General features: G+C 51.0%; 1 protein-coding gene across 2 annotated transcripts in view; it reads right to left on the bottom strand.

Annotated features, from left to right (window-relative positions):
* Window positions 1–13992, bottom strand: part of GANAB (glucosidase II alpha subunit) — a 127095-nt gene that overhangs the window by 101794 nt on the left and 11309 nt on the right. Inside the window, exons 3-6 of one of the 2 annotated variants that reach the window (XM_029614863.1) lie at window positions 11453–11561; window positions 4235–4362; window positions 3970–4149; window positions 2260–2325 (exon numbers count right to left, since the gene is read on the bottom strand). In XM_029614863.1, the coding sequence (XP_029470723.1) occupies window positions 2260–2325; window positions 3970–4149; window positions 4235–4362; window positions 11453–11561 (483 nt within the window). The remainder of the gene's footprint in view (window positions 1–2259; window positions 2326–3969; window positions 4150–4234; window positions 4363–11452; window positions 11562–13992) is intronic. The other variant, XM_029614864.1, reaches the window with a different exon arrangement.

The following is a 13992-nucleotide window of genomic DNA, read 5'->3' as shown; positions in this document are numbered from 1 at the left end:
CAATTGTTGCAGGCATAGCAGAGTGTCCTACACTGCCACTCACTTGGCAAGCGAAGCGCAATGGGATACTACAAAGGCCTCCTTAAGGGATCAAGAAAATTCTAACACATAGCCATCTCTTATTCCTTCCAGCACCCACTGATCCAAGGTAATTCTGGTCCACTCCTCGTAAAAATGGGACAACCTTCCTCCAACAGCCGCGAGGGAGGAGTGGACCAGCAGGCGTGGCACCTTTGGACCCCTGTCCGGAAGCCTCTCTGGCCGGTCTACAGGTCCTCCCAAAAGGACTGCTGCAGTCCTAAACCCCTACTTCTGTGAAGGAGTGGACAAACTTCTGCTGGCACGAAATCCTCATCTCACGGAAGCGAGAGCGAGACGGATAGGTCTTTTTAGTGCCCTTCTTATCCTCGGGCAACCTATTCCCCTTAGAGTCTGCCAGATGCTTCATCAGCTTCGCCAGGTCCTCATCAAACAATAACTGTCCCTTGAAAGAGAGATTACCAAGTTGCGTCTTCGACCAAACATCTGCCGACCAATTGCGTAGCCACAGAAGCCTTCGTGCAGCCGTCGCAGACACCATATTCCTAGCCAAAATGCGAAGCAAAACATAGAGGGCATCCACCACGTAAGTCACACCCGCTTCCAGGCGAGCATCCTGACCAGCAGCCGCAGGGGTACCTCTAATGGCCTCCCATGCCTTTTGCACCCAGCACAAACAAGCCCTCTGCATAAGGCTGGCGCAGATTGTAGCCCTCAGGCTCAGAGCCGAGACCTCAAACACCCTCCAACAGGATCTCCAGCTTCCAATCCTGGACATCCTTCAAAACTGCCAACCCTGCCACTGGAATGGTTGTCTTCTTTGTCACCGCCAATACTGCTGCATCCATCTTCGGCAGCTTCCACATCTCCAAGAGGCTCTCGGGCAGGGGGTACAACCTGGTTATAGCCCTGGCCACCTTCAAACTGGCTTCCGGGGAACTCCACTCCCGGTCAATCAACTTCTTCACCTGCTTCAGCGAGAGGAATGTCCTCGGTGGTCCACGCAGACCCTCCAACACCAGTTTTACCCCCTCCATGTTGGAGTCCTCTTGCGTCACCTTAAAACCCAATTCCTCCAGAACCTGAGGGATGAGCGGGCGCAATTTATCCTTGCAAAATAGCCTAACCACCCTAGGATCATCCCCTTCTGCCTTCAGCAGAGAAGGGCCATGCTGAGGCAAGAGCACCTCCCCCAGCAGGCCCGACAGGATTTCCCCACGCTCAGCGGGAGGTGGCATGGCACTCGCGGCTAAAAATAAACTGAGATGGAGAAAACTTAAGCTACCGCAGCCACGCCGCTGTCCGGGATCCAGATGCTGAACAGATAAACACAAGCCATGCGAGTCTCTCCTTCCCCTGACACGGAGCTGACAGGGTCGCAAGGGAAAAAATAGCTGCACCGATGTCCCAGAAAGGCACCCAGCCTCGCCTGTCCCTCAAGGAAGGACAGAAAGGGACAGAAAAGGATACTCTCCTGCTTCTGGGGATCCAGGACGCTTCCATAGGCTGGCTTCAGTGGGAGGCCCTCAGGGGGAGCAAGGGAAGCAGGACCCCTAGCTTTCCCTCCCCCTGGAATCAAGGATCAAGCCTGGCCGGGGATATCCAAGCCTCCGCTCACTCTGCTCAACCAGAGGGATGGCCCATGAAGGTACCTAACACCTCTGGGAGCTCCAGATCTTCTTTTCCCTACTCTGTACTAACTTTTCTTTTTTTTTTTTTTAAACTAACAGGTCTGCACCACTGCCACCTGCTGGAGACAAATACTGAGGGAATGCAGGTGGCACGCTCGGTCATGTAGCAGTGCCTCAAAGTTTTGTTCTCTGCCTCCATCCGCTGGTAGAGATGCAGAACCCCGCTTGTTTGGACTGATGTGGGTATGAACAGGAACATAATGTCTCTCTTCCCCAGAAATCATGCCGTCCCTAGTCCTGTTCCCCACCGCCCCCGCTCTCCTCATGCTGGATGGGGCTGGTCATTAATTCCTTCTGCTCTCAGCTTCGCCTCCATTCGTTTCTGGTTTGCACAACACGCATCAGATGTTAACGACATAAAGGGTTAAGAAAGACACCAGCAACAGGTTAGAGCTGCAGAATGGATGTCCCACATGACATGCAGAGTCAGAAAGGGGCAAGGAGGGGGGCCTGGGTCAGCATGACTTAGTACCTGGGATCGTTGCAACCCTCTGATGTCAGGGCAGAGAACACCACAAGCTGCATTTACCTAGAGAACAGCTTCTTGATCTTATCCCACATGCTACCGACCGTGCTACTAACTTTATCCGAGAAACTGGGGGGAGGAAAGCACAGGAGGAAAAGGAGAAATAGAATGAAGGACAATAGAAAAACAAAACAAAAAAAAACAAAAAAAAACAGAAAATGAGTTTCAGTTCCTGATCTTCAGAGATGTGTCAAAGACACAAACAGGAACAACATTGTTCATTACTCAGAAACCCCCCAACCCTGACCAGTCAGAGGCTCAACATCAACACTGAGGTCAGAGAAAAGAGTGGGAACCACACACTGGGTGACAGCTAGCACTTCTCTACCACTCCCTACAGCGCCTTCTGCCTGCTGGGACTGGGGCTGCGAGCTCCTGAACCATTCCCTAGAGCGGGGGTTCTCAACCCAGTCTTCAGGAGACAACCAGTCAAGTCATTATTTAGGATAGCTACAATGAATATGCATGAGATCGATTTGCAAACAATGGATGTAGTGGCTATTAATCAAGTTGACTTAGGGAATAGCCACTGCTATTAATTGCATCAGTAGCATGGGATCTTCTTAGTGTTTGGGTAATTGCCAGGTTCTTATGGCCTGGTTTTGGCCTCTGTTGGAAACAGGATGCTGGGCTTGATGGACCCTTGGTCTGACCCAGTATGGCAATTTCTTTTGCTCTTATGAAAATCTCTCCCTTGCATATTCACTGAAAACCAGACTGGCTGAGTTGGATCCCAAGAAATGGGTTGAGAACCCCTGCCTTAGAGCACTTCCCGCTAGGTGGGGCTGAGATTGCAGTAGCTGTGAGCTCCCCAACAGCCAGTACTCCCGAACCAGACCCTAGAGCAGGGTTTCCCAGACCCGGTGACCTCACAGCCAGCTGGGTTTTCAGAATAGCCATGGCGAATATGCATGAGGCGAATTTCCATATTCTAGGTCTGCATCTCCAATGTATGCAGATTTATCTTATGTATAAATCACTGTGAAGGAGAAAAGAAGTACCCCAGTTATCAGAGCAGCAGGCTGCAAGCCAGGAAAGCCAGGGTTTAAATCCTGCTGAGACACCTTATAACCTTGGGCAAGTCTCTTCACCCTCTAGTGCCTCAAATACAACATTTAGATTTCAAGCCCTTTGGAGACATAGAAATACCTACAGTACCCGAATGTAACTTGCTTTGAGGCAGCTGACCAAGTTATGCAAGGCACAATATAAGTCAAAAAACTTAATTCTGAAAATTTGACAGGTTGTGAAGTCACCAGGCAGATTTAGAAAGCTCTTCCTTACAGCACCTCATACTAGAAGAGGCTGGGACTGCTTGAGCACAGAGAGCTCCCCCCTTCTCAAAGCCAATGCTCCTGGCTCCATTTCCCACAGCACCTCCTGCTGGGAGAGGCTGGGGACTGCAGGTGCTTTGAGGATCCCTCCCCTTCCATCCCCAGCGTAAGTGCTCCTGCTGGGAGCAGCTGGGACTGCAGGAGCTGGGAGCTCCCCCTCCGGCCACTAATCCTGCACCATGGCCCCCTATTTCTGCTTGCTGGGAGAGCTGTTAACTCCCTCTACCGTATCCAGTTCTTCTTTGCAGAGGCTGGAGCTGCGAGTTTCCTTAGTACAGGAGACTCGTTAATATGACTAGAACTTATAATACCAGCCAAGGGGCACTCCCCCATGCTACAGTACACTCTCCCCATGAGTGCCCAGCACCGCGGTACTCACGAGTCCTTCCTCTGCCGGATGTGCTCAAACATCAAGAGCTCACGGGAGTTGACACTCAACACAAGGTCACAGCCAGAGAGCAGGTCCATGCGAAAGGGCTTGGCGGTGACGATGAGCTTGTGGTGCGTGCTGCCCAGGCTCAGATCCACGCTGTTCCCATCCCTGCCAGTCACCGTCAGCCTGGAGGAGCAAAGCACGAAAAGTCAGCCACTGCACTGCACCGCACCGCTCCCGACAGCAAGGATATGAAACTAGGCAGGCTTACGGCGTAGTTGGGGGCTCCCGGATCAGCACATCTGGCACTTCGTAGCGAGGCTTCAGCGGGTTCAACTCGTTGATTTTAATTCTAACCATGTTCCCATCCAACCCAAAGACTTCAAGAATTAAAGGAACCTGAAAGCAGGACACAGAATGAATGGGAAGATTTACACCAACACATCACATCACTGAGAAGATGGAGAGAAGCAGGGCCAGCGGCAGAGGCATGGAGACAGAAAGAGAAAGGTGGAGGAGGAAAAGGGAAAAAAAAAGAGTGACCAAAAGAAGAGCAAGTTTGCTTACTGTAAACGGTGTTTTCCATTGATAGAAAGATGAATTAGCCATGCTGTCTGGGTACGTCCTCCTAGCAGCTAGGGGGCAGAGCTCTCTTATAACACTGAGTCTTTTCAGCGTAGTGCGCCTACTTGGATCTTCCCGCGCTGCCCCAATCTCCCTCAGTCCGTATCCAAGCAAGAGGAAGTAGAATAATAACTGTCCGGGGCGGCGGGAGGGTCAGCATGGCTAATTCATCCTGCTATCTACGGAAAACACCGTTTACGGTAAGCAAACTTGCTCTCTTCCCGTAGATAAGCGGCATGAATTAGCCATGCTGTCTGGGAGTCCCCAGCTGATGGCTTGAGCGCAAAATTTTCTGATCACGTCCCAATGATGAGTTGAGGTAGTGCGCTCGAGACGGTAGAGAAGAGAGGCGGACAGTTCTCACCTGTTGTCTTCGCAGCTTTCAAGAAGGGCCCGATCTGAGAATTGTTTTGCCCATGTCTGCGTCAGCTGCCGTCTGCTTGTCTAAACAGTAGTGAGCCGTGAACGTGTGCAGCGAGGACCAGGTGGCCGCTTTGCAAATCTCTAGAGTAGGCCCCTCATGAAGGTGAGCTATTGAAGCAGCCCAAAGCACAGGCTTGGTGAGCCTTAGGGGAGGCAGACAAGGTCTCCGAACGTTTCTGATAGCAGAATTGTATGCAGTTTGAGATCCAGGACGAAAGGGTCCTTTTGGAAACCGGAAGTCCTGGGGCGTTAGGGTTAAATGACACAAAAAGCTGGGAGGCTCTGCGCTCAGTTTGTGTGCGACGTTTATAGTAAGCGAGTGCCCTGCTTACAATCCAGCATGTGTAGTTTACGCTCACCCTCATTGTTATGTGGCTTTGGGTAAAAGGTTGGAAGGGCAATGGATTGGTTGAGGTGGAAAACTGAAACCACTTTAGGAAAGAAAGCGGGATGCGTACGCAGTGTAACTTTGTTGTGCTAGAACTCCAGGTAGGGTGAGCAGCGCACCAGGGCCTGCAGCTCACTGATCCATCTTGCGGAGGTGAGGGCGACCAGAAGCAGCACCTTCCAGGAGAGGAACCTGGGATGGCAAGTGTCCAGTGGTTCAAAGGGCGGCAGCATCAATTGCTGTAGTACTAGATTTAAATCCCATGGAACTGGAGGTTTCTGGATCGGAGGCCGGAGACGTAAAACCCCCTTCATGAATCTTGAGATGAGTGGGTGACAAGAGATTGGGGCTTCATTATGCAGAGAACGGTAGGCTGCTATGACACTGAGGTGAACTCTGACCGAAGCCGTGGCTAGTCCCTTCCGGTAGAGCAGATGGAGGTAGTCCAGTAGTCGCTCAGGCAGATAGGTGAGCGGGTCCGTTTCGTTTTCTGAGCACCAGGAGGCATAACGAGCCCATTTTCTTTGATAATTAATTCTTGTGGAGGGTTTACTGGAGGAAACTAAAATATCCTGAAGCTGAGGTGAAAGGTTCAATCTCCATAAGAACATAAGAAAATGCCATACTGGGTCAGACCAAGGATCCATCAAGCCCAGCATCCTGTTTCCAACAGTGGCCAATCCAGGCCATAAGAACCTGGCAAGTACCCAAAAACTAAGTCTATTCCATGTAACCATTGCTAATGGCAGTGGCTATTCTCTAAGTGAACTTAATAGCAGGTAATGGATTTCTCCTCCAAGAACTTATCCAATCCTTTTTTAAACACAGCTATACTAACTGCACGAACCACATTCTCTGGCAACAAATTCCAGAGTTTAATTGTGCGTTGAGTAAAAAAGAACTTTCTCCGATTAGTTTTAAATGTGCCCCATGCTAACTTCATGGAGTGCCCCCTAGTCTTTCTACTATCCGAAAGAGTAAATAACCGATTCACATCTACCCGTTCTAGACCTCTCATGATTTTAAACACCTCTATCATATCCCCCCTCAGTCGTCTCTTCTCCAAGCTGAAAAGTCCTAACCTTTTCAGTCTTTCCTCATAGGGGAGCTGTTCCATTCCCTTTATCATTTTGGTAGCCCTTCTCTGTACCTCATCCACGCAGTGAGATTCAGAGATGAGTGAAGCGGATGAAGCAGGGAGCCTCCCTCTTGGGTGAGGAGGCTTGAACTGATGCCCAGGGGAATCGGACGTTCCACCAAAAGTCGAACTAGATACGTGTACCACGGTTGCCTGGGCCACGCTGGAGCGATGAGAATGAGGTCTGCATTGTCCGTGATGCATTTCTGGACTGTGCGAAAGATTAAAGGTATGGCGGAAAGGCGTAGAGTAGACCCCCCCATCCAGTCGATGAGGAATGCGTCCTGTGCTAGTCGTCGGGAACTGGGATACACCGAGCAGAAGGTCTGTATCTTTCAATTTTGTTCTGTAGCAAAGAGGTCAACGCGTGGCAGGCCCCAGGTTTGAAAGAATCTTTCCGCCATGTCCTGATGGAGTTCCCACTTGTGGGGATGAAAGATTCTGCTCAGTCTGTTGGCTCTGGAGTTGTTGATACCGGGTAGGTATGTGGCCTGTAGAGTGATGGATTTGATCTCTGCCCAATCCAGGATCCCCACAGCCTCCCTGCAAAGGTTCCAGAAACAGGACCCTCCTTCCTTGTTGATGTAGAACATGGCGACTTGGTTATCCGTGTGGACCATGACTGTCTTCCCTTTGACTGCTTGTTCGAAGGCTCGAAGAGCGTTTCGAAGGGCTCGGAGCCCTAGGAGGTTGATCTGTTGCGATCGTTCCCAGGCAGACCACAGGCCTTGAGTCTGAAGGTGGACTAATGAGCGCCCCATCCTTTGGTGGAAGCGTCTGTGGTGAGGACAGTGTGATGTGCTGGAGGCCACAGAGGTGCTCTATCGTAAGAGCCAAATCCCGTTCATGCTGGACGTGAGGGTGATAGGAGTGGAGAAAGAATTGGAGAACTGGTTCCATTGGGCCTTCAGACCCCATTGTAAATGACGCATGTGAAGGCGAGTGTGAGGAATGACATAGATAGATGCTGCCATGTGGCCAAGGATGGTCAGGATCTGGCATTGGTGGCCTCACGGAGTCGGCTGGCGATTGATGTCAGGGCAAGGGCCCAGGATTCCGGGAAAAAGGCTCTGTCCCGAATAGTGTCGATATGGGCTCCAATGAATTGTAAGACCTGAGTGAGTTGCAGATTCAATTTCTCGAAGTTGACAAGCAGCCCTAGGTTTTCCAGGCAGTATATGGTTATAAGAAGATTAGTCTGTAGGAGGGATGGGTTGGGGGCCACCAGTAGCCAATCATCCAAGTAGGGGAATATTTGAATACCCCGTCGTCAGAAGTGAGCCATCACTACTGCTAGGCATTTCATAAAAACTCTGGGGGCTGAGGAGAGGCCAAATGGGAGCACCTTAAGTAGCGGCCAGTAGCTGTGAAGCATAGGTATCACACCAGGAAGTGGGATGCATCGGTATGTGCGAATGGGCATCCTTGAGGTCCAGTGAACACATCCAATCGGGGCGAAGGAAGGGAAGGATGGACTTGAGTGACGTCATTTTGAATTTTTCCCTTGTCAAGTATCTGTTGAGAGAACGCAGATCTAGGAAGGGTCATAACCCTACCGACATCTTGGGAATGAGGAAGTATTGGGAGTAGAAGCCCTGATGGAACTGCGCCGAGGGTAGCTCGCGAATGCACTGTTGCTGAAGCAAGTTGTTGATTTCCTGTTGAAGGGGTCCGCAGTGTGCAGTTAGGTGTTTCTGGCGCACCAGGTTTGGAATGGATGGGATGGATTGAAAATTGAAGCAGTAGCCTTCCTGTATGATTCGTAAAACCCAAATGTCAGATATGATCGCCTTCCATGCTCAAAAAACGTGGGAGAGCCTGCACCCCACCGGAAGCGGTAGCGATGGGTTCACCCACTCTAAAAACCCTGAGGGGGCTTAGGGGGGTTGGAGTCCTGAAGCAGATGAGGCTGCCAAGGAATGCATTGGCACTGCAAAGTCCCCTGTTGTTGGGAAAACTGAGGACGACCTGGTACATATTGTGCAGGCCGGTAGGATGGGTAAGGCCGTCGCAGATAATAAGGCTTCTTATAGGAGGAAAAGTATCATCTCGCGGAAGCGGTATCGGAAGGAGTGGTCAGTGACATGACAGCCACCTTCTGCTCCTTAAACTGAGCTACTGTCTCTCTCAATTTGTCTCCAAAGAGATTATCCGGGAGACAGGGAAAGTCGGCAAGTTTCTCATGCACGTCCTCGCGAATGGCGCTTGCTTGAAGCTATGCTAAGCGTTAGGCAGTGATGGCGATGGCCGGGGACTTAGCTGAAGTTTCGAACCCTTCATAAACAGTTCAGAGGAGGTGCCATAATCCTCCCTCTAAGTCGTGGAATTGTTCAGGAGGTCGGTGGTCTGAGGACACTTCCTGAAGCAGGGGTTTTAGAGATTGTAAATATTCGTACAGGTACTGAGTAATATAGAACTGGTGCTGTTGAATCTTTGCATTCAGCATCCCAGATTGGAAAGCCCTTTTTCCAAAGTCATCCAAGTATTTGGAATCTTTTCCAGGTGGAGTATTTGAGTGTAGACACGATTTTTTTGGCCTTCTGCATAGCGGACTCCATTACTACAAAGGCATGAGGAAGTTGCACTGTGGAATAAAATGGTGACTGCCGCATACAGAATTTCAAGTCCGTTTTGCTAGAGGTTAATGGTCCCACAAAGGGAGATTCCCAGGCCCTGGTCATGACAGCGCCCAAGACAGCGTTAGAGGGCAAGGCCGTGGGCTCCGGAGGTGATTCAAATATTTTAAGGATACCCAGGACTTCTGCTCTCAGGTATCCTTAAAATATTTGCCCCACTTTTTCCACGAACTTGGAATACGATAGATCCTCTGGTGGAGACACAGGCTCTAGTTGTTCTTCCGCAGGATCAGAGGGGTACACTGTAGAGGGTCCTGGTGAAGTGGAAGGTTGGGGGGAAGCATCCCCAGGAGAAGTCGGTAGAGGTGGGCCGGGAGCAGAAGGATCTGGACTGAGGCTTTCTTGCGGCGATGGAGGGGCTTCCAGGGGTATCTCAGCTGGACGTTTTCCTTGTTGCTCAATGGTAGTAAGAAATTGAGAAAGTATAAGGGAAATTTAAGACATTGCCCGAGAGGCCAAGGTGTCCTGAGGGACCAGCATAGGCTGTCTGTGAGCACTGCTGGGTGGTACTGCAGCCGATAGGATGTCAGAGTCTGGACCCCTCGGTTGCTTGTGTCTCTTTTGCAATGGTTCCTGGAGGCCTGATTTCTTCCTATGCTGTGAGGCAGAGGACAGGCCAGAGTAAACCCTGGATGAGGCCGAGGAGCTGTGAGAGGCAGCTGGAGAAGAAGGCGCCACATCAGAGTCCACCACTAAGAGTGGGGAAGGTTCCCTGGGCTGTTTCTGCCCTGACGAGTGCTTTTTTGGTGTTTTAGTGACACTGGGGCGGATTTTCAGCGCCCTGCTCGCCTAAATCCGCCCAAAACCGGGCGGATTTAGGCGAGCAGGGCCCTGCGCGCCGGTAAGCCTATTTTACATAGGCCTACCGGCGCGCGCAGACCCCGGGACTCGCGTACGTCCCGGGGTTTTCGGAGGGGGGCGTGTCGGGGGGCGGGCCCGGTCGACGCGGCGTTTCGGGGGCGTGTCGGCCGCATTTTGGGGGCGGGTACGGGGCGTGGCTACGGCCCGGGGGCGTGGCCGCGCCCTCCGTACCCGCCCCCAGGTCGCGGCCCGGCGCGCAGCAAGCCCGCTGGCGCGCGGGGATTTACGTCTCCCTCCGGGAGGCGTAAATCCCCCGACAACGGTAAGGGGGGGGTGTAGATAGGGCCGGGGAAGGGAGGGTAAGGTGAGGGGAGGGCAAAGGAAAGTTCCCTCCGAGGCCGCTCCGATTTCGGAGCGGCCTTGGAGGGAACGGGGGGAGGCAGCGCGGCTCGGCGCACGCAGGCTATACAAAATCGATAGCCTTGCGCGCGCCGATCCAGGATTTTAGTGGATACGCGCGGCTCCGCGCGTATCTACTAAAATCCAGCGTACTTTTGCTTGAGTCTGATGCGCAAGCAAAAGTAGGCTGTTCGCGCGCCTCTTAAAATCTACCCCACTGTGCAGAGGGCGTCTGCATGTTTCGTTGATGTTTTGTGTTTGTGCTTTGGTGTTGAATCGCGCGGTTGGCTACCCGAGTCAGACACTTCAGTGATACGTCGGGGGCTCGACACTGCTCGGCGCAGATGGTGTCTTCGGCGCAGTCAACACATCTCCTACATTGTGCATCAGCACCGTTGGAGCTCGCTTCGGTGCCAGCCCAGACGAACCAGAAGGCCCTACGAGGAGGCTCGACGATGCATCGACACTTTGGAGGTCTGAGGGGGTCCCGGAGAAGACTTAGTCGAGTCTTCGGAAGGGGCATACGATCCCAATGTTGCTTCCCACAGTTTGGTGATCCTGGCAGCCCTTTGTCACTGGGCTCGGGGGGGACATGCATCCGCAGTCCCTGCAGGTCATGTGGTCGTGTTCTGGCCCGAGGCAGATGTAGCATCTGGCGTGTCCGGTCACCGACATCATTTTGCCACATTGGTAAAACTTGAATCCCGGTGGCCGCGGTAGGTCAATGAAAATCGAATTTTTTTTTTTCAGCAGAAAACGTTCCATGAGTTGAAGAGGAGCTCCGAGTGCAGTTAGGCACGCAGGAAAAAAACGGACTGAGGGAGATCGGGGCAGCGCAGGAAGATCCAAGCAGCCGCACCACACTAAAAAGACTCAGTGTTCTACGAGTCCCACCTAGCCACCCGGAGGACGTCCCAGACAGCATGGCTAATTAATGCTGCTTATCTACGGGAAAATGTGGTGGGCAATAGCAGAGGACAGGTCTGCTTTGCCCTCCTTAGTCTATCCTATTCATGGGCTGAAACTTCTTTTCCAGGGTCTCTTCCTTGGGGAACTCTGTGCCATTCCATTCCCGCTTACCTTACTGGCTTCATTAATGAGTTGTAGGCTAACACTGCTTTCACTCAGATGCAAGGAGTCCAGCAGCGCTCGGTACATGGAGCTCCCAGCCTTCAAATTCCTCTGCCGCCTATGAGTGAGAGAGAAATACAGAGCATTCAGCACAGGAAGAAAGAACTTCCACACACCACCCCTGCTCCACCCACACTACCCCTATCTCCACCATACTCACTCTTCTACTTAAATCCCAAGCTCCCTCCTCTACCCACAGTAGCACCTTGCCCCCACGCTTCCTTCCCTGCTCATACTCCCCTAGTTATTTTCATGCCAGATTAGCCAGACTCTGCTCTGGAAACGCGATGAATGTCCCAAGACAGGAGCATAATCAGGCAGATGCACATGTTGTTCTGTGATGGCTGCACAGTGCTATAATACGTGGCCAAAAATGCTTTTATGGATGAAAACAGAGGCTCCGAATAGGAGCAAAGAACGGTTCAATTAGGTCTTACCCTCTAATTGGCTTTCCTTGAATCCTGACAGACCAGTAATCTGTGGCATTCTCCCTCCCACCAGCAGATGGGGACAGAGTGCGAAAACTTCCTTTCTGACGTCACTACCATAAAGGCTGACCCAGCAGAGGGGAAGTCAGTAGTCTTTTGCCAAAGCGTGGCTTGCTTGACTTCTTCTATCCCCTCTTTTTTTCTTTTTTTTTTTTAATTTAAGGAGACTCATTACCCAGTCTGCTTCCTTGTCTGTCATGTCCTCCCAGGGTGGCATTTTCCCTGGTATTATAGGACACTGGTTCCCTACTTTCTGCAGTAAGGGATCCAGGACACATCACAAAACGAAAGACAATGTTTAAGTAGAGAACAGCCTGCCTTTGCATTCAGCTGTGCTTCCTTGTTCGTTAAGTTTTAACTTACTTATCAAACTCTGTTCCTTTATTCACATGCCTGTTTATTCTTTTCTTACGGGTAGGATCTAGACTGGTCTGTCAGAACTCAAGGAAAGCCAATTAGCAGATAAGACCTAATTGAACCTTCCTGTTCATCCTGCCAGACCAGTTTCCTGTGGGATGCACCTAAGCTGTACTTGCACAGGGAGGAATCCCTAGTGCTGCTTCCTAGACCCCAACACCAAAACTAGTCTCCTCCCTTTTTTGAAGGTGTAATCTATAGTGTTTTGTAAAAGTGTGGACAGACGACCATGTGGCCACCTTGCAAATGTCCCTAGGCGAAACTGCTGTGAATTCTGCCCAAGACGCTGCTTGTGCTCTCATGGAATGCACCCTTAACCCCTCCAGCACTGGTTTGTTCCTCTTTATATTGGCGGTTGCTATGGTCTCCTTAATCCATTTCACAACTGAGGCTTTGGACACTGTCTGCCCTTTTCTGGGTCCTGTGAACAAGATAAATAGTCTGACTTCCTAAAGTCATTGGTCACTTCCAGGTACTTTAAGAGGACCCGTAAACATTTAGGAACCTCAAATCTCTGTGTTTCCCTACACATTCCAGCTTCCTAAATCCAGGAAGAGAGATGGGCTGATTGAGATGAAATTCCGATACCACCTTAGGTAGAAAGGAAAATTGGTTCTTACCCGCTAATTTTCGTTCCTGTAGTACCACAGATAAGTCCAGACCCTGGGTTTTGCCTCCCCTCCAGCAGATGGAGACAGAGAAAGCTTTGACTGACTCTGCCCTATACCTTGGGGTGCCACCTGCAGTCCGTCAGTATTGAACGATATCAAAGCAGAAGTCCAACAAAGAACATAACTGGCTAAACTTTCTACCATACTTCCTTGTCACAAACCCTAAGTGGAACAGAATCCTGAGGAACCGTCAATAATGAACAACCAAACATTGAATCCAAACAGCATTTTAATTGCAGCTTACACACCAAAACAGTGATCGAGCGGACTCTCCTAAAAAAAATTAGCTATCACAGAAAACGGACGGGCTTCTGGACTGATCCGTGGTACTACAGAAACGAAAATTAGCAGGTAAGAACCAATTTTCCTTTCCCTGTACATACCCGGATCAGTCCAGACCCTGGGATGTACCAGTGCTGTCTTACTCGGGGTGGGACCCAGAGAGTCCCACTCAGAGAACACCCTCTCCAAAGGCCGCTGAGCTCGGAGCCTGGACATCCAAACGGTAATGACGAGCGAAAGTGTGTAACGACTTCCAAGTTGCCTGTGGAGAAACCTGTTGACACTCTGCCCACGATGTGGCTTGCAACCAAGTGGAATGAGCTCTCAAACCTGCCAGAAAATCCAGATGAGCCAGAAGATAGGCTGACTTGATGGTCTCCTTCAACCAGCGAGCAAACGTAGCCCGGGAGACCTTATGACCTTTGCGAGGACCACTCCACAGTACAAACAAATGATCCGACATCCAAAAACTGTTGGTAACCTCAAGATAACGCAACAGCGCATGTCACACATCCAATCTCCTGAGATCCTTCGAAGAGGGATCCAAATGCTGCAAATGAGGAAAGGCCGGAAGCTCCACTGACTGATTCAGATGAAAGGAAGAAACGACTTTGGGCAAAAAGGAAGGCAC

This window comes from Rhinatrema bivittatum, chromosome 8 (genome assembly GCF_901001135.1).
Source record: "Rhinatrema bivittatum chromosome 8, aRhiBiv1.1, whole genome shotgun sequence".
Taxonomy (NCBI): domain Eukaryota; kingdom Metazoa; phylum Chordata; class Amphibia; order Gymnophiona; family Rhinatrematidae; genus Rhinatrema; species Rhinatrema bivittatum.
Note: the sequence above shows the minus strand (reverse complement) of the source record. Positions and strands in the feature narration are given on the sequence as shown.